The sequence below is a fragment of the Mesoplodon mirus genome (assembly GCF_964341445.2).
Source record: "Mesoplodon mirus genome assembly, chromosome: 15".
NCBI lineage: Eukaryota > Metazoa > Chordata > Mammalia > Artiodactyla > Ziphiidae > Mesoplodon > Mesoplodon mirus.
The window spans coordinates 33,791,924-33,813,008 of record NC_138991.1 but is presented as its reverse complement, the minus strand read 5'-3'; the positions used below and the strand labels follow the sequence as shown (position 1 = coordinate 33,813,008).

At 52.9% G+C, this 21,085-nt stretch overlaps 3 protein-coding genes across 11 annotated transcripts in view; 1 reads left to right on the top strand and 2 right to left on the bottom strand.

Annotated features, from left to right (window-relative positions):
* MBLAC1 (metallo-beta-lactamase domain containing 1) overlaps positions 1-7,098 on the bottom strand; it is an 81,790-nt gene extending 74,692 nt beyond the window's left edge. For both annotated transcript variants that reach the window (XM_082600651.1, XM_082600652.1), the window contains exon 1: positions 5,161-7,098. In XM_082600651.1, the coding sequence (XP_082456777.1) occupies positions 5,787-6,602 (816 nt within the window). In that variant the 5' untranslated portion in view covers positions 6,603-7,098 and the 3' untranslated portion in view covers positions 5,161-5,786. The remainder of the gene's footprint in view (positions 1-5,160) is intronic.
* Positions 7,099-7,194: 96 nt separating this feature from the next.
* CNPY4 (canopy FGF signaling regulator 4) lies at positions 7,195-11,472 on the bottom strand. The gene is made up of 6 exons (XM_082600653.1): positions 11,262-11,472; positions 9,230-9,356; positions 9,035-9,131; positions 8,672-8,794; positions 8,050-8,167; positions 7,195-7,957 (listed from the first exon to the last, which is right to left on the bottom strand). The coding sequence occupies exons 1-6, from the start codon at positions 11,362-11,364 to the stop codon at positions 7,833-7,835; spliced, it is 693 nt and encodes a 230-aa protein (XP_082456779.1). The 5' UTR covers positions 11,365-11,472; the 3' UTR covers positions 7,195-7,832.
* A 269-nt stretch (positions 11,473-11,741) lies between these two features.
* Positions 11,742-21,003, top strand: TAF6 (TATA-box binding protein associated factor 6). Of its 8 annotated transcripts, none has more exons than XM_082643566.1 (16): positions 11,742-11,780; positions 12,066-12,246; positions 15,970-16,185; positions 16,278-16,364; positions 16,491-16,644; positions 16,820-16,876; positions 16,961-17,080; positions 17,309-17,454; positions 17,545-17,622; positions 17,735-17,836; positions 17,943-18,125; positions 18,504-18,578; positions 18,709-18,834; positions 19,616-19,789; positions 20,082-20,279; positions 20,423-21,003. In XM_082643566.1, the coding sequence occupies exons 2-16, from the start codon at positions 12,211-12,213 to the stop codon at positions 20,801-20,803; spliced, it is 2,133 nt and encodes a 710-aa protein (XP_082499692.1). In that variant the 5' UTR covers positions 11,742-11,780; positions 12,066-12,210; the 3' UTR covers positions 20,804-21,003. The 8 variants fall into 8 exon arrangements, with proteins under 8 accessions (XP_082499692.1, XP_082499694.1, XP_082499689.1 ...); XM_082643563.1 differs by having other exon boundaries at positions 11,753-11,801; XM_082643565.1 differs by lacking the exon at positions 11,742-11,780 and adding an exon at positions 11,810-11,907.
* Positions 21,004-21,085: the final 82 nt, after the last annotated feature.

Below are 21,085 nucleotides of genomic sequence, written 5' to 3'. Positions count from 1 at the left end.
TGATCAAGCTAATTAACACATTCATCACCTCACATAGTTACCTTTTCTTGTGTATGTGGCAAGAACACCTAAGATCTACTCACTTAGCAAATTTCAGGTATACAATACAGTGTTGAGTATAATCACCATGCTGTACATTAGATCCCCAGAACTTATAACTGAAAGTTTGTACCCTTTGATCAATATCTCCTCATTTCTCCCACTCCCCAGCCCTTGGCAACCATTTTATCCTCTGGTTCTATGAACTTAACTTTTTAGATTCCACATACAAGTGAGATCATACAGTATTTGCCTTTCTGTGTCTGGCTTATTTCCCTTAGAAAATGTCCTCCAGGTTCACCCATGCTGCCAAAAAATGGCAGGATTTTCTTTTTTAAGGCTGAATAATATTCCTCTGTGTGTGTGTATACATATGTGTATCTCACATTTTCTTTATCCATTCATCCATTAATGAACACTTATGTTGTTTCCATATCTTGGCTATTGTGGATAATGCTACAGTGAACATGGGAGTACAGATATCTCTTTAACATACTGAGTTCATTTCATTTGGATACCCAGAAGTGGGACTAGGATCATATGGTAATGGTAATTACCATGGTAATTCTATTTTTAATTTTTTTTTTTTTTTTTTTTTTTTGCTGTACGCGGGCCTCTCACTATTGTGGCCTCTCCTGTTGCAGAGCACAGGCTCCGGACGTGCAGGCTCAGCAGCCATGGCTCACGGGCCCAGCCGCTCCACGGCATGTGGGATCTTCCCGGACTGGGGCACGAACCTGTGTCCCCTGCATCGGCAGGCGGACTCTCAACCACTGAGCCACCAGGGAAGCCCTATTTTTAATTTTTTGAGGAAACTCCATAGTGCTTTCTATAATGGTTATACCAATTTACATTCCTACTAGCAGTCAGTACACACAGGTTCCCTTTTCTCCTCAATCTCACCATCACCTGTTATCTCTTATCTTTTTGATAATAGCCATCCTAAACAGGTGTGAAGTGGTATCTCATTGTGGTTCGGATTTGCATTTCCCTGATGATTAGTGATGCTGAGCACATTTTCATATAGCTGTTGGCCATCTGTACGTCTTCTTTGGGAAAATGTCTATTCATGTCCTTTGACAATATTTAAATTGGGTTGCTTCTTTGCAATTGAGTTGTATGAATTCCTTATATATTTTAGACATTAACCAATTATACAGTTTGCAAATATTTTCTCCCATTCTGTAGGTTACCTTTTCATTTTGTTTCCTTTGCTATGAAGAAGCTTTTTAGTTTGAGGTAGTCCCACTCATTTTTTCATTTGCTGCCTTTGCTTTTGGTGTCATATCCAAAAAAATCACAACCAAGACCAATGTCAAAGAGCTTTTTCCCTATGTTTTCCTCTAGGAGTCTATTGCTTCAGGTCTTACATTTAAGTCTTCAATCTGTTCTAAGTTAATTTTTGTGCATGGCATAAGGGTCTAATTTCATTCTTTTGTATATGGATAACTAGTTTTCCCAACACTACATGGTAATTCACAAAATTGAATACTACGCATGTGAAAATGAATGAATTACAGCTACCCACAATAAATGGGTAAATCACCCCTCTTCTGGAGGTGAGCCTGGGTGCAGATGCAGAATTTTCTGGTAAGGTGGCTTGAAGCAGAGATAGCTGGGACAATGGTCTTTGCTTTCTCTGTGAAGTAAGTGCTGCCCCCTTCCGGAAGTGAAGAGGGAATGATGTGATGTGATTGACAGGTGCTTTGGGCAATGGGAGAAGGCATAAAAGATTGCATTTAAGAATGTATATACGAGCTTCCCTGGTGGCGCAGTGGTTGAGAGTCCGCCTGCCGATGCAGGGGACACGGGTTCGTGCTCCGATCCGGGAAGATCCCACAGGCCGCGGAGCGGCTGGGCCTGTGAGCCATGGCCGCTGAGCCTGCGCGTCCGGAGCCTGTGCTCCGCAACGGGAGAGGCCACAACAGTGAGAGGCCCGCGTACCGCAAAAAAAAAAAGAATGTATATAACAAAACACGGGAATTCCCTGGCGGTCCAGTGGTTAGGACTTGACAATTTCACTGTCGGGGCCTGGATTTGATCCCTGGTAGGGGAACTAAGATCCCACAAGACACGTAGCGCAGCCAAAGGGGGGAAAAGAAAAGTAATGTATATAACAAAACAGACTCACAGATATAGAGAACAAAGCACTGGTTATCAGTGAGGGAAGGGAAGGGGGAAGGGAGAAGGGGCAAAATAGGGGTATGGGATTAAGAGATCCAAACTGCTATGTATAAAATAAATAAGCAACAAGGATGTATTGTACAGCACAGAGAAATACAGCCACTTGTAATAACTGGAGTACAATCTATAAAAATATTGAATCACTATGTTGTATACCTGAAACTAATATAATAAATCAACTATACTTCAATTTAAAAATCAAAAAATAAAAGTAGAATCTAGGATAACCACCCCACCCCCCAAAAAAGAAGGGGAACTTTAGGGACTTCCCTGGTGGAGCAGTGGTTGAGAGTCCGCCTGCCGATGCAGGGGACACGGGTTCGTGCCCCGGTCCGGGAAGATCCCACATGCCGTGGAGCGGCTGGGCCCGTGAGCCATGGCTGCTGAGCCTGCGCGTCCAGAGCCTGTGCTCCGCAGTGGGAGAGGCCACAGCAGTGAGAGGCCTGCGTACCGCAAAAAAAAAAAAAAAAAAAAAAAAAAAGAAGGGGAACTTTTAGCATCACCAATTCGTGCACTAACCCACTGTGGTATGTTGCAACAGAAAAAAAGGGCCACAAATTCTTTGCAGCTCCTTCTATCAAGATGGAGAGGCTATTTCCTCATCCCTGAATTTGGGCTGGCCTGCTTTGGTCAACAGAATGTGATGTAGGTGATATTGTGCACTTTCTGAGCCTAGACCTCAAGTGGCCTTGCAGCTTCTGCTCTCAAGGGGCACAGTGGGGAGAGGACATTTCCAGAAATAATGACCAACACCAGGTATCACCTAATGCTAAGTGAACAATATAGAGAAGGCATAGCTAGGGTTTAAAATAAGGTTGGCAAATTCAGGGGTGGTTTTCTGTAGGAGGTGAGAGAGCTGAGCCTGGGTGTTTGAGATGGTGGAGAAAAGCGAGAGGATGGGGAGTGGAGGGGGAGCGGGCTCAAAGGCCCGCAGGAGAGGAGGGTGTGGGTGTCTGAAAGGCAGTGGGCAGTCAGCCAAACTGGAGCAGAGAGCTGTTCTTGGAGAGAACTGGGCAAGAAAGCCGGGGTTATTCTGCAACCAATGTCTGCCAATGACTTGTGAGTAGAGGAAGCTGATCATATAGGTGCAGTTTTCCTAAGAGTTTTCACCAAAAAGAAGTTTGAAAGAAACAATCACTCTGGGCCCAACCTCCTAATATCTTAAGCACTTTTTCCCTCTGTTGTCAGCCCTCTCCCCATGCTGTTGTCCTCACTCCCTGTCTCTAAGGGATCATTTCCATCAGTGTTTGTATCCATTCACAACTCATCTTGTAAACAGCTGAAAACACAGTCAGAACAGCTTAGGCACGAAAGGAGTTGATTAGCCCAGGTGACTGATGAGTTAGCAGCGGATCTGGCTTTCCGTGCTCACACCTGTCATCTGGTCTGTTTCTCGTCACTGCCCACTTCTGCCCCCTACCGTTCAGCTTCATTCTCTCATTCTCATTCCCTCTTTGGTGGCCCCAGCAGCAGCGGGCTCTTCCAACAAGGGGGCAAGATGACCCATCCTCCCATGTCAGTCTTGCAGGAAAGAATGAGACTTTTTCCCTTAGCTCCAGCAAAACCCCTAGATTACTAAGACTGGACTAGCGTAGGTGACCCGTCCATCCTGGAGACAATCAGTGTGGCCAAAGGGATGTGTTGCTCTGGGTGACCAGCCCTGAGTCAAGGGTAGGATACCCATGCTCTAGAAAGTAAGTCGGGACTGGAACTTTTATCTGTATAACTTGAGAGTGTACAGCTCTAAATAACCTGTCCCCTCCTCTCTCGTCCTCCGTGCAGCCCTGAAGCCAGTGGGTCTACACACCACGTATCAGCTGGGTTCTCTGATGGCATGGACACTGCTCGGGGCGTAGTGCGGCACTGGAACGCACAGCTGGCCCCTGCGCTCCCTCCACACACCAGTGGCCTCATTACAATTGGTGGCCCATGAAGTGGAGGGGGGGCCCACACCGTGGTGGTGCCTGGGCACCCACTTCACCGCCTTTCTTCTGTCCATCTTTGTGCAACGACTGGCAGGGATCTGGGCAGCCGTGGCTGCACTGCTGGCCTGGGAGCCCTGAACTCTGGTGGTCATCTAACTGGCCAACACTGGCTACAAGTCCACGTACAGCAGCAACTGGTTCATCCTCCAGGTGAACGGGCTCCTCTGAGCTGCCTTTGCTGACCACGTGGGCTTCGTGGACGCCTGGGAAATGACCTCCAGCCTGGCCCTGCATGACAGCATCCACCCGGAGAGGCTCATCGTCCACAAGTTGGACTTCCTCCTTTCTTTCCTCTCCCCAACCTGAGTGCTTCTGTCCATCCTGGGGCTGTGTGAATGGAGGGCCCAGGCTCGGGGACCCAGTTGTGAAGAGGACCACAGCCACAATAGGACTTCTGGGATAAGGGCAGGTCCATCAAGCTCTCTCACCTGGAAGACCGCAATGGCTTTCGATCTAGTTCAGCCCATTCTATTGTTGCCCCACTCCAACCCTTTCTCCACTCAGAACAAGAGTGGTTATTTTAAAACATAAATGAGACCAGGTCAACGGCCTGGTCTTTTGTATCAGTATAAAGCCAAAGCCTTCTATCTCAGGACAAATCCAAACCCCTAACCATGGTTACCAAGGCCTTGCAAGATGGCGCTAACTCTGTGGGCTTATTTATTGCCACTCTTCCCCAGCGTCCTGCAACCCAACCCCAAGGTCCTCTTGCTGCTCAAGTAGGTCAAGCCTGCCTCGGGGCCTTTATACCTGCTATTCCAGTGCCTGGAACGCCCCTCTCCCAGACCTCCACGTGGCCAGCTTTTTCTCATTCAGTTCTCTCATCAAACATCACCTCGGAGGCTTTTCCTGACCACTCTCCCACCCCAGTACTCTATACCCTTCTCACCCTGCTTTTTCTGCATATCAGTAACCAGAACCCGTAATTATTTGGTTTACTATTATTATTTACCTGTCTCCTTGAGTTTGTCTGGCTTGCTCACTGCTGTATCCCCGTGACCTCAAGCCGTGCTTGAGACATTGCAGATGTGTTAAGCAGCATTCATTGAACGAATTAATAACTTAAAGTCAGATGATGAGAATGATACCTGTCTGCCCTGCACCTTCTCTCAGCAAGCTGCCTCCTCTGAGAAACAGGCGATGTATCGCCAAAGTGTCCCCTTGTTGCACTTGCTGGATTATATCTGCATGATTATCACTATGAACGCTTCACATTTACATTTAGGGCAGTATTATTTTTTTTCTTTTTTCTTTTTTATTGGAGAACAGTTGAAGGGCAGTATGATTTTCAATGCAGTTTCTACTTTTATTTTGGAAGACTCTCCCAAGAACATTCTCCCATTTTACTAATGAAGCCCGAGAGGTGGCACACAGCTGAGCCAGTCCTTGGTCCTAGTGACCCTGGTGACGGCTGTGGCAAAATTACTCTGTGCTCGCTGGAAAACTGGCCTCCTGGAAGGGCTGGAAGTGACAACCCATGACTCCTCTCTGACACATCCTCTCGTGTCCTGGACGTCAGTTTCTTGTCTGGGGGTGGGGGGCTGGGGTCCCTGAAAGGAATCCAGTCAAGACTGGGGTTTATCGGTGCACCGTGGGCTCCTTGTCTCCGATCACGAGATCTGGCCGGCTGTTCCTCAGACCCTCTGTCTCTGGCGCCGAGGTTTCCCTGATCACCCTAAAGGGGGCTCCGTGACCAGGCACGACCACGTCGGCAGTGCCTAGGACCCTCTTCCGGCTGTGCTCCTGGGACACCGGGTCTTCGCTCAGCGCCTGCCACGAGTCCTCGTCCCCATCACGTTCAAACACATCGCCCACTACCATGACGGTACCCAGGGCCGTGCCAGCCACCATCACGCTCACGTCCCGCTGGCCACCATGGCCGGGCGTGGCCCACACCTCGAGTCCCGGACCCAACCGCAGAGGCTGCTCCTCAGCCAGCCCGTGGGGGAGGTAGCGGCCCCCGGGGAGGCAAAAGTCGTGCGAGACCAGCAGGGCCGCCGCGGGAAACAGCCCCAGGTTCCCGATGTGGTCCGAGTGTCCGTGGGTCCCCACCACCAGAGTCACATCTCCCGGGGCCACGCCCTGCCCCGCCAGGGCCCCCAGGAGCGCCTCTCGAGCCCAGGGCCCCGCGGTGTCCACTAGGATGGGGCCACGGGCCGCCTCCTCCAGGGCGGTCTTCGCCTCGTAGCCCTCGGGCGGCGGGTCTCGGTGGCCGGAGGCCGGGCCCCATGCCTGAGGCAGAACAAGGGTCACGGAGCCGTCGGCGCGCACGGCGTCGCCGACCCCCTCGGGCTCCGCGTAGCCCTGCAGCAGAACCACCACAGAAAAGGCGTCGCCGGGCACCCGCAGAGGAGGCTCCCCGAGCAGCGGCTCGGTGCGCACTAGACCGCTCATGGCCGGAGAGGGACGGGCTGGGGAAAGGAAGTGGGGCCTTCGGCGACTGTCCGCTCCCTTCGGGTTTCCACACTCGCCCAGCCTCCGCGGAGTGAATCTCAGTTCGTTGCCACCCCTCTCACACCCTTAAGTTGGCATCGCCCAACTGAACTTCGGCGAGAATGCGCTCGTCCCTCAGCGTCTTCGGCCACCAACCCGCTCGCGTGTGAGGTCCTCAACCGCCACCCTCCGGAGATAACGTTGTTATTTTCTTCATTCTAACCGGCGCCGCTCTCTACCTTGGACCTAGTTTTAGCGCCTCTTAGGTCTTGCCTCACCCTGAGGAAAGAGACACCGGAAAAGCGCGTGGGAGTTTGTCCTCTGCGAGCTCCCGTCACCCAAGTATGGCGGCCCAGGCGTCGCCGCGCACGTAACTTAATTCCGTCGCGTTTTCAGGCATGCGCGGACCGCGGCTGCGCAGTCCCAAGCCTGAAACCCGTCTCAGCTCGCTGATCCGTGCCACCCTCCTTGGGCTGCAAAACTACAAAGCACCGGTAGCTTTTAACAGGATGGCGACCAACGGCCCTATTCACTGGGCGCTGCCATACCGTACTGATATTTAAAAAAAAGTTTACTAGCGTTATAGAAAATTTGGCACCTTTGATATTACGTGGTGGCCCCGCAGTGAAATTAATATGAAGTAGACCAAGTGTCTACCCCACCTAACTTATCAATATTACCCCGCCCCCATCCAGTGTCCCCTTCCCGTTCACAGACTGTTGGCATGTAGACTCCTAGACGCCGGCAGCGTGTATAGGTCGTAGAGAGAATGTCCATTCTGCTTCTTTGTTATAAGAGTCTAAAAACAGATCCTCGAGGGGCAAAGTGACTTTGCCAAGGTCCACTGCTTCTAAGCCATGTTGACCTCTGGGTCTGGTGGGGAGTAGCGGACATATTTAAATATCTCAATGCTGTCACCACACACACCTGACAAGGGGATAAATGGCAGGTAGAGGACTCATCTGTCGGCACCGGGCTTCCACCTACTGCGCCCACCTTTCTCCCCATAGCCATGCGATGCTGCACCACCAGGATCCTGCCTGAGACTACATGGGAGAGAAGAGCTACACGCTCTAGGGTGGGGTCACTCACACATACACACACTCTGAAAGCTGTGGGGCAGGGAGCGCTCAGACTTCAGAGGGTTCCTCTCCAAGACCCCTGTCCCTCCTGGGGGCTCAAAGGCAAAGGTCAGAGTTCCTCTGGGTCATGCTTGGGGTGGCCTGGTGTGTTAATCACCTCCTCCTCCTCCTTTTCTGTCTTCTCTTGCCCATCTGTGATCTTCTCCTTTCCAGTCCAAGTTTCCTGTAGACATGCTAGGTTGGGTGATAGAAAACAATTTAGATATTGGTCCTGGGGAGAGGGAAGGTTGTGGCCTGGCGAGAAAGGGGCCAGCCCCCAGGCTTACCAGTTTCAGTAGCTCGGAGCACATGATCTTCACAGAGAAAATGCTGTAGGGGCTGCTCCTGATGGTGGAAATACCAGTCTCCCACGACGTCTTCAAACTCCTCCAGCATCGTCTCACACTGGTCAGGTAGAAAGGTCAGAAGGGTATCTGCTCTGCTGGCCTCTGCAGACCCTCCTCTCTGCTCTTCACTCCCTGTCTCCCCACCCCACTTCAGAAAGGCAGGGAACCAGGAGGTTACACTTGGCTTATTAGATGTGTGATCCTCATTCATTCAACAGACATTTACCAGCACCTACTCTGTCAAGTAAGTTATTATACTCCGAGTCTCAGTTCCTTGCCTGTAAAATGGGAAGTGGTAATAGTACCTACCACATCAGGTTGTTGTGAGGGTAAAATGAGGCAGCAGCTGGAAAGTATGTGGCCCCAAATCGGGCACACAGTAGGTGCTCAGTAAGTGGCAGTATATATCATTAGCCTCCATTATTACTTCTTGATATGCTCCTGGGCCCACTTCAGTCAATGGCAGAGTCCCTGCTCTGCTCAAAGATGGACCTCCTTAGGATCTAGCTCCCCTCTCAGGTTCCCTTCTCACCTTCCCGGGCAGTGCAGTATCTTATCCTACCTGCTTCTTGAGGAACGTGACCTCCACGCTGGGCTCATCCCACAGCTCCAAAGGGATCCCCAGATCCACCTTCACCCCCTTCTGCACCAGGCCTTTCAGCGTTGCCATGGTCTGACTCTGCCCCTGAGAGATGGGAATTTGAGATCAGCCCAGGCCACTGCCCTGCCTCCTCCCCTTTTTGCCATATCAGCTTTGTCAACTACTGGAGACCCCGGTGAGTTCCATAGAGATGAGGTGAGGGAGTCTACGATGGGGAGGGGACACTCCAGAGCTGGGGGGAGCTGGGCAGACATCGTGAGGACCTCAGGGGGTACAGGTTGTAGTTTCTGAGAGATGGGATCCTGCCCTGGAGAAGAGTCTGACCTTGGCATATCTCAGTGAGCCCTTGCGCTCGGCATGAACACTGTAGTCCAGGATCCGCTCACATAAATTCTCCAAGGCCTCTTCCAGCCTTGTCTCTCTGTGGGAAGAGGGGAAACAAAGACTCCCTGGATGCGGTGGGCGCTCCCAGGGCTCCTTCGGGGATTGGAAGGTGGAAGAACACCAAGAAGAACTCACGAAACACTGTAAGGGATGTTTCTCTTCCTCTTGCCTGTGTCCAGCACCTGCCCCAGCTCCAGCACCTCTCGAGATCGGCCAGTGCGACTCAGCTCTTCCTGTAGCTCCAGGCTCAGCAGTTTACATACTAGATGTCCAAGGGGACATGAAAGACAAACAAACGTACCAGCAACTCATTCGGCAGATAAGCAAAGGCAGCAGAGCACAATGGTTATGGGTGCAGGCTCTGGAGCCAGCCTGGCAAGGCTGGAATCCTGACTCAGCCACTTAGTAGCTGGGTGACAATCCTGCTGTGCCTTGGTTTCTTCACCTCTAAAATGAAGATAATAATAGTACCTCCCTCACAGGGGTGTGGTGAGGATTAAATCAATCAATCTATGTAAAGCCCCGAGAATAGTGCCTGGCACGTGGTGAGCACTGCCTAAGTGTTTGGTGTTTTCTGCAGTTATTTGTTGAGCCCCTTCTGGATGCACAATAGCAACACAGAGAGCAGTAAGACCCATGATCTATCCACAGGACATTGCCAATGTCTCTGGGGATAGATAAAAATATGATGACAATATTGTGTAATGGACTCTATCAAGAGACTTAATCTCACTAGGAAATGCAAAATTCATTCAATGGTCATTCATGGACTTCCTACTAGCCTACGATTTCCTCAAGGATGAGCATTGTGTCTCTTCCACCACTGTCTTCCCAGCACCAGTGGGTCCCAAGAAAAGGACAGGCCTATACAGAAGTGCCAAGCAAACTAAACACAGGGGCAAGGAGCAAAAGTGTCCCAACTGTGCCTATGGCACTATGCTAAGGATACACAGGGAGACACAGGTACTCTCCTTCCCTCCAATGCAGTGGGAGGTGACAGATAAGGAAGGAGGCTTCCAAAGGAGGTGACATTTAAACTGGGTCTTGAAGAACCAAATACAGAAGGGCAAGGATCATTCCAGGCAAAGGAAAAAAACAATGTGCAAAGGCAGAGAGGTGTGAGAGGATGAGGCAGGCTCAGTGACCACTGAGGGGTTCAATATGGCTGAAGCATGGGCACTTTGGGGATGGGAGGTGGGGTATGGAAATGTAAGAAAGATGGAGGCCAGACCACAAACACTTGGATGCTATGCCAAAAACCGTTGGCTGTAGTCTAATCACAGCAGGAGGCCTGAAGAGGTGTTAAAGCAAGGACGTACACAATTGAGTCTGTGTTTAGAAAAACTGACAGGTGTAGGGGGTTAAGAGAAGGGACACAAATGAAAGGAGAGGAGAGATGAGGACCAAGTCAGGAGGAATATTGCTACTGAAATGCAGCGTGGAGTGAGGCGAAGGGGAAAAGAATTCAGGAAGAAATTAAAGCAAGGGAGGCAACAAACCAGGGGACCAGGGCACTCTGAAGTGCCCCTTCCCACCTGGGCCCCATAGGTGATACAGCCACAGAAGATGCTGCTCACTGTAAAATTCATACAGTGCACACCCTCTGCAAAACCTCACAATTATGGGGAACCTCTCCCAGTTGTGTGGCCTCCTCTTTCTTTTATGAGCTTCAAAGGCTGATGTACTCACTCCCAAACCCCTCAGGAGGGCATGGGGCCTATAATTTGGGAGCGTCTCCGCCGGGGTGGAGCAGAGGATGTCCACAGGTAATGAGCCTGACACCTCACTCCTGCAGTCTCTTCAGATTTAGGTCTGGTGGCATGGAGGAGACACACAGACACACAGACACACACACACGATGCTCAGTAAAGTGGTCGGTCCTGGGCCGATATTCTCTGCACTACAATTCCCACAAACCATTGGGGGGCCCCAACCAGCAAGAAAAAGCGGGCTCCCTCTGGATGTCTCATGGGAATTGTAGTGCCATAGTTTTGGGGTAGCGCTATGCGTTCCCTCCGTTGACCCCATTCGAATTCCACCAGGCTCCATCAGAACCTCCCTCAGGTCCTGAAGGAGGTCAGGTGACCCACCCATCACGGTCCATTTGGTCTGGCCCAGACGGAGGTGGGGCAGAGGGATGCGAATAGGGGCTACTCCCTTTAGATACCTTCGCATTTGCTGGGCAAGCGTTCTGTGTCATCGTCCTCCTCCTTCGGCGTCCCAGACACAGTCAAAATGAAAAGCAACATTGCCAACCGCACAGGTCCCATGACCAAGTGCCGTCCGCAGCCAACCACCTCCTGCCTTCAAACCAACTTCGGTCAGGCAGCGGGCCCTTTAAATCCCAAGGCTGTCGGCTGCAACTTTAACCCGGCCTGGCATGGGAAGCGCAAGCGCAGTGCCGGCTCGAAGAGGGCGGGGCTGTGCGGCGCTGTGGGTTTCCTCGCCTGATTTTGTGGCACCTCCCAAAGGTCCTGGCTGCCGGATAGTGAAGGAATAAACTGAAGTAATTACAGCAAGAGGGTGTGCTCCTTACACGTAGGCACAGAGACAGCATTTTTATATAATTTCAGGCCGTGAGCCTAGGGGTCTTATTCCGGCTCGTGGAAGGGGCAGTGACCTGCTCTCGGTCTCTGCCAGGAACTGCTCCTTGAGGGGGCGGGGCCAACATGGCGCCGAGCGCCGGGTGAGCGGCGCTTTGGCGGTGGTGAGAGGCTCTTCCTGTGCTGGGCGCTCGACTGGCGGGGGCGGGTCTGAGTGGTACCCGGGACTAGACCCTTTGAAGGGCCTGTGTGGGGACCCGGAGGAGGACGGTTGGTTGTGTGTCCGTGCGCGTGGGGACTCTGTGTGTTTGCATTGGAGGGATGTTGGGGGCATGAGGTGGGCTTTCTACGCCTTCTTTCTCGCTGTACCCATTGCCTGGGGACCTTAGACCTGCTTCCCTGCTGGGGAAACTGCTACACGGATCTAGGTCAAGTTAATCTTCTGGGAAGCCTTCCTGCCGACTCCACTGACCTGAGGTTTCCTGAGGCCGTGGCGTGTTATTTGAGCCTGTACTGGCAGAGGGTACCGCGGGGTATTGAAGGATTAGTAGGAGTTCGCCAGGGAACTGGGACATGACCGCCTCCTGTATACCCGGCTCCAGGCACAGAGTATGTTGAATAAATGTGTTCCCTGCAGATAAGACTTATAAAAGCGGGGGAGGAGACCTGGGATGGTTTGAGAAGAACTAACTTGTATTTCGCCCCCATCTTCCCGCCCCTCCAACAGGCCCACACCCGCCCTCAACGTACACCTCGCAGTCAGTCCAAAACACTTTTGACATTAGTCTTCCTAATGCCAGCTTGAAGCGAGCCACTTTCCTTTTGGACACAAAGTAGATTCCAAGCTTGGGCTTATATCTTGTTCACTTGATAACAGTGGTACTTGAGGGTTTAGTGAGCAGCTAATTCCTAAGCCTTACAGTTCATTCATTTATTCAACAGATATTTATTGAGTATCTAGTGTGTCTCAGGCCCCAGTCCGGGGTCTCAGAATACATCAGGGAACGTAACAAAGATCCCTGTTCACACAGTGCGGGAAGGGGAGATGTGGTGATAAACAATAAGAAATAATACAATATGTATCAGCAGATGTTAAATTCCATGGGAATTTTTTTTAAAAAGCAGAGTGGGGGTGGGGTGCAGTATTAAACAGGGTGATGGGAATAGGCAGCCAGGGAACATCTGGGGAAGAGCATCCCAGGCAGAGGGAATAGAGCAAAGGTTTGAACAGCAAGGAGGACAGTGGGGCTGGATCAACGTGGAAGAAGGAATGAAAGGAGGTCAGAGATGTGGTGGGGAGAGAGTAAATCACGAAGGAGCTTGTAGACCATAATAAGGATTTCGAATTTACACTGTGGCACATTGGGAGCCAGTACACGGTTTTGAGCAGAGAAATGACCCAATGTAGTTTATTTTTTGACAGAATCACTCTGGTTGCTGTGTTGGGAATAGATGTAGGGAGCAAGGATGGAAGCAGGAAGACCTTATCAGGAGGCTATTGAAGTTCCCCAGGGGATAGGTGCTGGAGAGCTGGTCACACAGTGGGAGTGGAGGATCAGATTGGATCACCTGGTGGATTTGCTTTGAGGGCTCACATAATGAATGACCGCCTGGATGAATGGTGTTGCTATGAAGATGAGAAGAGCCGAGGCTGGAGCTGGTGGGGTGGGGGTCATCAGGAGTTCAGTTTAGAAGGAATTCTAAGTAGCCAGTTTGATATACAGGTCTGGAGTTAGGAAGGAAGCTCTGGGCTGGGGATATAAATTTGCCATCACCAGCCTATAAGCGATACTGAAAGCTGCGAGAATGGTTGAGGTCACCAAGGGAATAAGTATAGCTCATAGCTGTACAAGGACCAAGCCCAGGGCACTGCAACATCAAGCAGACGAGGAGAAGAGGAGGAACCAGCAGAGGAAACGTAGAGAAAGTGGCCAGTGAAGGAGGAGGAAAACCAAGAGAAGGTGGGGTAGCCGTGGTATTAAGACAGTGTCTCCAGAAGGTAGTAGGCAACTATGCCCTGTGCTGCTGAGAGGTCGAGGAAGATGGGGAAGGAGATGGGACTTTGGATTTGACAATGTAGAGTCACAATGACCTTGATGAGTGGTTTCAGGCACCTAATGGAGTCAGAAGCCTGACTAGAGTAGGTTCAAGAGGAATTAGAGATAAGACAGCTCTTCCAGGGAGTTTTGTTGCAAAGAGGAGCCAAAAAACCCCAGAGTGTCGCTAGTACAGAAAGTGGGATGAAGAAAAGATGGTTTTTTCTTTTTTTAATTATCTATTTATTTATTTATTTTTGGCTGCGTTGGGTCTCCATTGCGGCACGCGGGCTTCTCATTGCGGTGGCTTCTCTTGTTGCAGAGCACTGGCTCTAGGCACGCGGGTTTCAGTACTTGTGGCTCACGGGCTCAGTACTTGTGGCTTGCGGGCCCTAGAGCGCAGGCTCAATAGTTCTGGCGCACGGGCTTAGTTGCTCTGCGGCCTGTGGGATCTTCCCAGACCAGGGCTCGAACCTGTGTGCCTTGCATTGGCAGGCAGATTCTTAACCACTGCGCCACCAGGGAAGTCCAAGATTTTTTTTTTTTTTTTTTTTTTTTTGCGGTACGCGGGCCTCTCACTGTCGTGGCCTCTCCCGTTGCAGAGCACAGGCTCCGGACGCGCAGGCTCAGCGGCCATGGCTCACGGGCCCAGCCGCTCCGTGGGATGTGGGATCCTCCCGGACCGGGGCACGAACCCGTGTCCCCTGCATCGGCAGGCAGACTCACAACCACTGCGCCACCAGGGAAGCCCCAAGATTTTTTTAAAATTTTTAATTGTGAAATACACATAACATAAAACGTACCATCTTAACCTTTTTTTTTTTTTTTTTTTTGTGGTACGCGGGCCTCTCACTCTTGTGGCCTCTCCTGTTGCGGAGCACAAGCTCCAGATGCGCAGGCTCCGGATGCGCAGGCTCAGCGGCCATGGCTCACGGGCCCAGCTGCTCCACGGCATGTGGGATCTTCCTGGACTGGGACACGAACCTGTGTCCCCTGCATCGGCAGGTGGACTCTCAACCACTGCGCCACCAGGGAAGCCCCATCTTAACCATTTTTAAGTGTACACGTTAGGGGCATTAAGTACATTCACACCCATCAATCACCACCATCCATCTCCAGAATGCTTTTCATTTTGTAAAACAGAAACTGTACCTATTAAACAATAACTCCCCCTTCTCCCCTTCCCAGCTTCTGGCACTCACCACTCTGCTTTCTGTCTCTATGAATTTGACTACTTGAAGAACCTCATATAATTGGAACCATACAGTATTTATCCTTTTGTGACTGGCTTATTTCACTTAGCACAGTGTTCTCAAGGTTTATTTGTGTTGTGGCGTGTGTCAGAATTTCCTTCCTTTTTAAGGCTGAAAAATATTCCATGGTATGGGTGGACCACTGTTTTGTTTTTTGAAGATGGGAGAAATAACTGCATTTTGTAGGGCTAATGGGAGTAATCTGCTAGGTCGAGGAATTGACGATGATGCAGGGAGGTGGGGGAATGCTGGAGGGATGCTTGAGTTGGGGAGGGGCATGACCAGAATCTCTACAGTGAAAGGGAAGGCAGAGCATGTGGGCGCCGGTGCTGCTCAGTGGGTGGACATGGTGTTGGGAGCCTGGGGAGGTCTCTTCTGATGGCCAAAAATCAGGGAGGAGTAGAGGTGTCAGATGAGACAGAAGGAACCTGGGTGCACTGAAATGTAGGACCATCAGGCAGCATTAAGGGCCCGTTTGAAGTTCGTGGCCATGAAAAAAGTGCACATTGGTCAGGATGGTTGTGCATTTTCTCATCACGTTCAATTGTAAGGGCATATAGGCTCAGACAGGGAGAGTTGTTTTTAACCAATGTTGTATTCTTGTCAAGTGTGAATAATGATGCATGACGGAGCAAGACACATGAAAGCAGGCACATTAACAACCTTAGGGAAAAAAGATGCTTTCCACATTTTACAGAGAAGAAACCCAAAGCTGGGAGAATTTAAGTAGCTTGCCCAGGTAACATAGCTAGGTAGTGCTGGGGCTGGGATTTAAACTGAGAGCTGAGATCATTCCACTATACCTCACTTGTACTGTGCCTGGCATAGAATCAGCTCGATAAATTGTGTCGAATTGGGTCCAAGTGCTACCTCCTCCTGTTCAGCTGGTGCTGCTCGCGTGGGGATGGACAAAGGGCACCCCCCCACCCCGAGCCCCTTCCCCCCTCACATCTCCACTGTCCTCCCTTTGTGCGGCCCCTCCTGAACGGACAGCCCCTCTTCTTGGGATATCACTCTCACGTTTCCTCTCACCCCCCTGCCAGGGTCTCCATCTCTCCGCCCTGGGGCATCTTCCTTCAGGGGAGGGGAGGAGGGGCTCCAGAATGGCTGAGGAGAAGAAGCTGAAGCTGAGCAACACCGTCCTGCCCTCGGAGTCCATGAAGGTGGTGGCCGAGTCCATGGGCATCGCTCAGATTCAGGAGGAGACCTGCCAGCTGCTGACAGATGAGGTCAGCTACCGCATCAAGGAGATTGCACAGGTACCCTGGCCTCACTGCACTGTATGGAGGATGCTGCCCAGGCCGCCTTCTTCCCCAGGGTCTCGGGCTGACATCTGTCCTCCCATCCCTAGGATGCCTTGAAGTTCATGCACATGGGGAAGCGGCAGAAGCTCACCACCAGTGACATTGACTACGCACTGAAGCTAAAGAACGTCGAGGTGATGGGAATGCACAGGACTGAGGGGGCAGGGTACTGAGACCTCCCATACGGTACATTTGCCTCAGCCAGACCTGCCTGCTTGGGCTCCCTTCTCATCCCAGTGTCTCTCTCCGTCCTGTTGTAGCCACTGTATGGCTTCCACGCTCAGGAGTTCATTCCTTTCCGTTTCGCCTCTGGTGGCGGCCGGGAGCTTTACTTCTACGAGGAGAAGGAGGTTGATCTGAGCGACATCATCAATACCCCTCTGCCCCGAGTGCCCCTGGATGTCTGCCTCAAAGGTTGGGGAAGGGGAGGGGAGCAGGGGAAGGAGCAATGCGTAGGGGTATGAGGAAGCACGCCCTCAGTGTGAGGTCCCTTGTGAGGAACAGGAAGGAAAGCACGCGTCCCATAGTGTGGAGTGACTTCCTGATGTCTGCGCTCAGCAGTTCACTTTGACACCTTCCTTCCTTGCAGCTCACTGGCTGAGCATTGAAGGCTGCCAGCCAGCTATTCCAGAGAACCCACCCCCAGGTAACCTCCGTGCCCAGCGTCCAGCACCCACCCCTCTCCCTCCTCCTCCCTTTACATCTCCTGCCTTGACTGCTTTCCCACCAGCTCCCAAAGAGCAGCAGAAGGCTGAGGCCACAGAACCCCTGAAGTCAGCCAAGCCGGGCCAGGAGGAAGACGGCCCCTTGAAAGGCAAAGGTCAGGGGGCCACTCCAGCTGATGGCAAAGGTCAGTACTGCTGGGCCAGGCCTCTTGCCCCAAAGCCAGACGGTCATTTGTGAAGTGGGTGAGGTCAGGGCAGAGGGCGAGACCTCAGGCCAGGAGCCCCAGCGAGGATCAAGAAGCCCAAGGGAAGCCGGGTCTCCCTGGGTGGGGGAGGGGAGGGTTGAGGTTTGTCTGGTGCTGAGGCCTCCTCTGGAGCTTTCTTTTCTAAACCTGTCTTCCCACTTCACACAGGGAAAGAGAAGAAGGCGCCACCCCTGCTGGAGGGGGCGCCTCTGCGACTGAAGCCCCGAAGCATCCACGAGTTGTCTGTGGAGCAGCAGCTGTACTACAAGGAGATCACAGAAGCCTGCGTGGGCTCGTGTGAGGCCAAGAGAGCGGTGAGGCCCCGCCACCCTCTCCTGGCTTTACCCCTTGGAGGCCCCCCGCCCAGTGTCGGCCCCTCTTCACTCGCTCCCCTCCCCCCACAGGAGGCTCTGCAGAGCATTGCCACCGATCCGGGGCTCTACCAGATGCTGCCGCGCTTCAGCACCTTCATCTCAGAGGGGGTGAGAGGACGCGGGAGGGGGGCACCTAGGACAAGGTTCTGGGGTGAGGAGGAGGGAGAGGAAGCTCACCGGAAGGGTCCCGCTTCCCCATCGCTTCTCTCCCCCCAACCAGGTGCGCGTGAACGTGGTGCAGAACAACCTGGCCCTGCTCATCTACCTGATGCGCATGGTGAAGGCGCTGATGGACAACCCTACTCTGTATCTAGAGAAATACGTGAGTGGACCTGCCCGCCCACCTCTCATCCCAGGCCCTGGGGACCCTGCCACCACCCACAGGAGGTCATTTGTCAGAATCAGCTGACTCGAGGCTTCTCCCTTAGGTGCATGAGTTGATCCCGGCTGTGATGACCTGCATCGTGAGCAGACAGCTGTGCCTGCGGCCAGATGTGGACAATCACTGGGCGCTCCGGGACTTTGCCGCCCGCCTGGTGGCCCAGATCTGCAAGCATTTCAGCACAACCACTAACAACATCCAGTCCCGAATCACCAAGACCTTCACCAAGGTGAGCCGTTTCCCATCACTACCCGGGGTTGTCACCAGAACAATGAGAGCTTCACTCAAACCAGTGTGGCTGCAGGAAATGATGCTGAAAACCGGGGGCAAGAGGACAGGGGGATGGGGACTGGGACTTGAGCTGCATCTGCAGTGTCTTTTTTTTTTTTTCCTAATTGTGTGATTCCATTAAAGTTCAAAAACCAGAAGAACTAATCTCTGGTGGTAGAGGTCAGAATAGCGGCTACTCTGGGGAGGACAGGGTGGCTGGGAAGGAGCTGTCATGTCTTAATGGTCTACAAGGAAAATGTGTGTATGAGAGACTTTGGTCTTTAGTAGTTAGCTTTTCACACCCCTTTATTTGGGTTTATTTTCCATCCCCTTACAGAGCTGGGTGGATGAGAAGACCCCGTGGACAACACGCTACGGCTCCATCGCAGGCCTGGCAGAGCTGGGACATGATGTTAGGCCCCAGCGGAGGGGAGCCCTGGGGGAGGGGAGGGATCGTGAGGTCAGAGTGGGCAACAGTCCCCTGACCCGGGAGACCCTGTGGTGACCCCAGGGCCCCAGCTTCTCCCCTTCTCTTCCAACAGGTGATTAAGACTCTGATTCTGCCGCGGCTACAGCAGGAGGGGGAGCGGATCCGCGGGGTCCTGGACGGCCCAGTGCTGAGCAACATCGACCGCATAGGGGCTGACCACGTGCAGAGCCTCCTCCTGGTGACAAAGCCCCGCCCCTGCCCTCCCCCACTTCTTCCCGCTGATCCCCCTCTCCACCCCCCACCACACACACACAAGGACGATGTTTAGCAAACATACAGCATCCTCCATTCATCTCTCCCACCTTCGCCTCTTACGTTCAGGGCACACCACAGAGTCCCATATTGTTTGCAGCTGGAAAAACTGAGGCACTAAGGGGTTAAGGAAGAAATAAGAGTCTTAACTCTCAGCCTGTGACTTCAAGCCTGCACTGCCCCTGATGCTTCTGCACCACTCTGGCCCATTCTGTGCAAGGCACATGCCCTGTGGACTGGCTGGCCCTTAGATAGCACCAGTGTAATTACTCAGCAAGTTCTCCACTCCCACCAGCTGGTGCCCAAGTTCTCTATGAAGAAAAACCACAGCAGGGCTTCCCTGGTGGCGCAGTGGTTGAGGGTCCGCCTGCCGATGCAGGGGACACGGGTTCGTGCCCCGGTCTGGGAGGACCCCACATGCCGCGGAGTGGCTGGGCCCGTGAGCCATGGCCGCTGAGCCTGCGCGTCCGGAGCCTGTGCTCTGCAACAGGAGAGGCCATGACAGTGAGAGGCCCGCATACCGCTAAAACAAAAACAAAAACAAAACCCCACAGCATTCCTTACACACTGATAACCCAGCACAGCCTGGCTTCCAGCAGGAACACACTGAACTAGTGGGTGACCTCCTTTCTCACCCCTTCCCCCGTCATGATTCTCAGAGTCACTGCCCTCCCTCTACCTGGCTGCTCTTTGCCTTCTCTCTGCAGAAACACTGTGCCCCTGTTCTGGCAAAGCTGCGCCCACCGCCTGACAATCAGGATGCCTATCGGGCAGAATTTGGGTCCCTCGGGCCCCTCCTCTGTTCCCACGTTGTCAAGGCCCGGGCCCAGGCTGCTCTGCAGGCTCAGCAGGTCAACAGGACCACTCTGACCATCACTCAGGTCAGTACAGGGTCCGGGGAGGACAGATGAGCAAGTGGTAAGGTGAAATGAAGAAAAACACGGCGGTGGTTCCCATCCAGGCGGGACTCACAGACACCACGTACTCGGGCACACACACTGACTTTTGTAAAACACAGCCCCCGAGTCAGCCATCTTTGGGGGTGTCTAGGCCCCCTTTGTGATGATGTCCCAAACCCAGTGAGACCCATTGAGGAGCAAGAGGAGCCCTTCTTTTCATAGCTGGTATTTTTCGTAGATGGTGACGTTTTCTTCCTGCTGCTTCTTCCTACAGCCCCGGCCCACGCTGACCCTCTCACAGGCCCCCCAGCCTGGCCCTCGGACCCCTGGCTTGCTGAAGGTCCCTGGCTCCATTGCGCTGCCTGTCCAGACACTGGTGTCTGCTCGAGCTGCTGCCCCGCCTCAGCCTTCCCCTCCCCCAACCAAGTTCATTGTCATGTCATCATCCTCCAGCGCCTCATCCACCCAACAGGTATGTGGAGCCGTGTGGGACCAGGGATGGTGGGGACTGTGTCACCATGTCACTGATTATTTGGTTGGAGCAAGGGAAGTATCCCCCGGCCTCGGGTGTGGGAAGAGTGCAAGGCAAGCGGCACTGCCTTTCTCCCCGCCCAGGTCCTGTCCCTCAGCACCTCGGCCCCTGGCTCAGGCTCCACCACTACCTCTCCTGTCACCACCACCGTCCCCAGCGTGCAGCCCATCGTCAAGCTGGTCTCCACCGCCACAAGTGCGCCCCCCAGCACTGCCCCCTCCGGTCCTGGCAGTGTCCAGAAGTACATCGTGGTCTCTCTTCCCCCCACAGGGGAGGGCAAAGGAGGCCCCACCTCCCATCCTTCTCCAGCCCCTCCCCCGACCTCAGCCCCCTCCCCGCTTGGGGTCAGCGCCCTATGTGGGGGGAAACCGGAAGCTGGGGAGAGCCCCCCTCCAGCTCCAGGGACTCCGAAGGCTAATGGCTCACAGCCCCCCGGATCTGGCTCCCCTCCGCCTGCACCTTGAGGCTGTCACACGTCTGCCGACCGTCTTCTCTCCCCTGTATTCTCTCTCTCTCTCTCATTCACTCTCACACACACACACACACACACACACACACACACACACACACGCTGGATGGAAGGAAATAGTAGTCAGCTTCCCCCACGTGACTCTCTTTCGGTATTGTACAGTCAGTTCCTCAGAATAAAAGATTGATTTTTAAATTGTGATCCACCTCTGTCCTTCCTGGGTCAGATCCCACGGATGGGCGGTCGAACCCGTGGAGCCCCCCTGCTCTCTAGGACT

Excerpts from the sequence above, each read along its gene's own strand:
- CNPY4 (XM_082600653.1), bottom strand. The coding sequence starts at position 11,364 with ATGGGACCTGTGCGGTTGGCAATGTTGCTTTTCATTTTGACTGTGTCT. Across the intron at positions 9,357-11,261 it reads CTTGCCCAGCAAATGCGAAG|TATGTAAACTGCTGAGCCTG; the intron begins GTATCTAAAGGG and ends TTGGACATCTAG. Across the intron at positions 7,958-8,049 it reads GCTCCGAGCTACTGAAACTG|CATGTCTACAGGAAACTTGG; the intron begins GTAAGCCTGGGG and ends CACCCAACCTAG.
- TAF6 (XM_082643566.1), top strand. The coding sequence starts at position 12,211 with ATGACCGCCTCCTGTATACCCGGCTCCAGGCACAGA. Across the intron at positions 17,837-17,942 it reads CTCTGTATCTAGAGAAATAC|GTGCATGAGTTGATCCCGGC; the intron begins GTGAGTGGACCT and ends CTTCTCCCTTAG. Across the intron at positions 18,126-18,503 it reads TCACCAAGACCTTCACCAAG|AGCTGGGTGGATGAGAAGAC; the intron begins GTGAGCCGTTTC and ends ATCCCCTTACAG.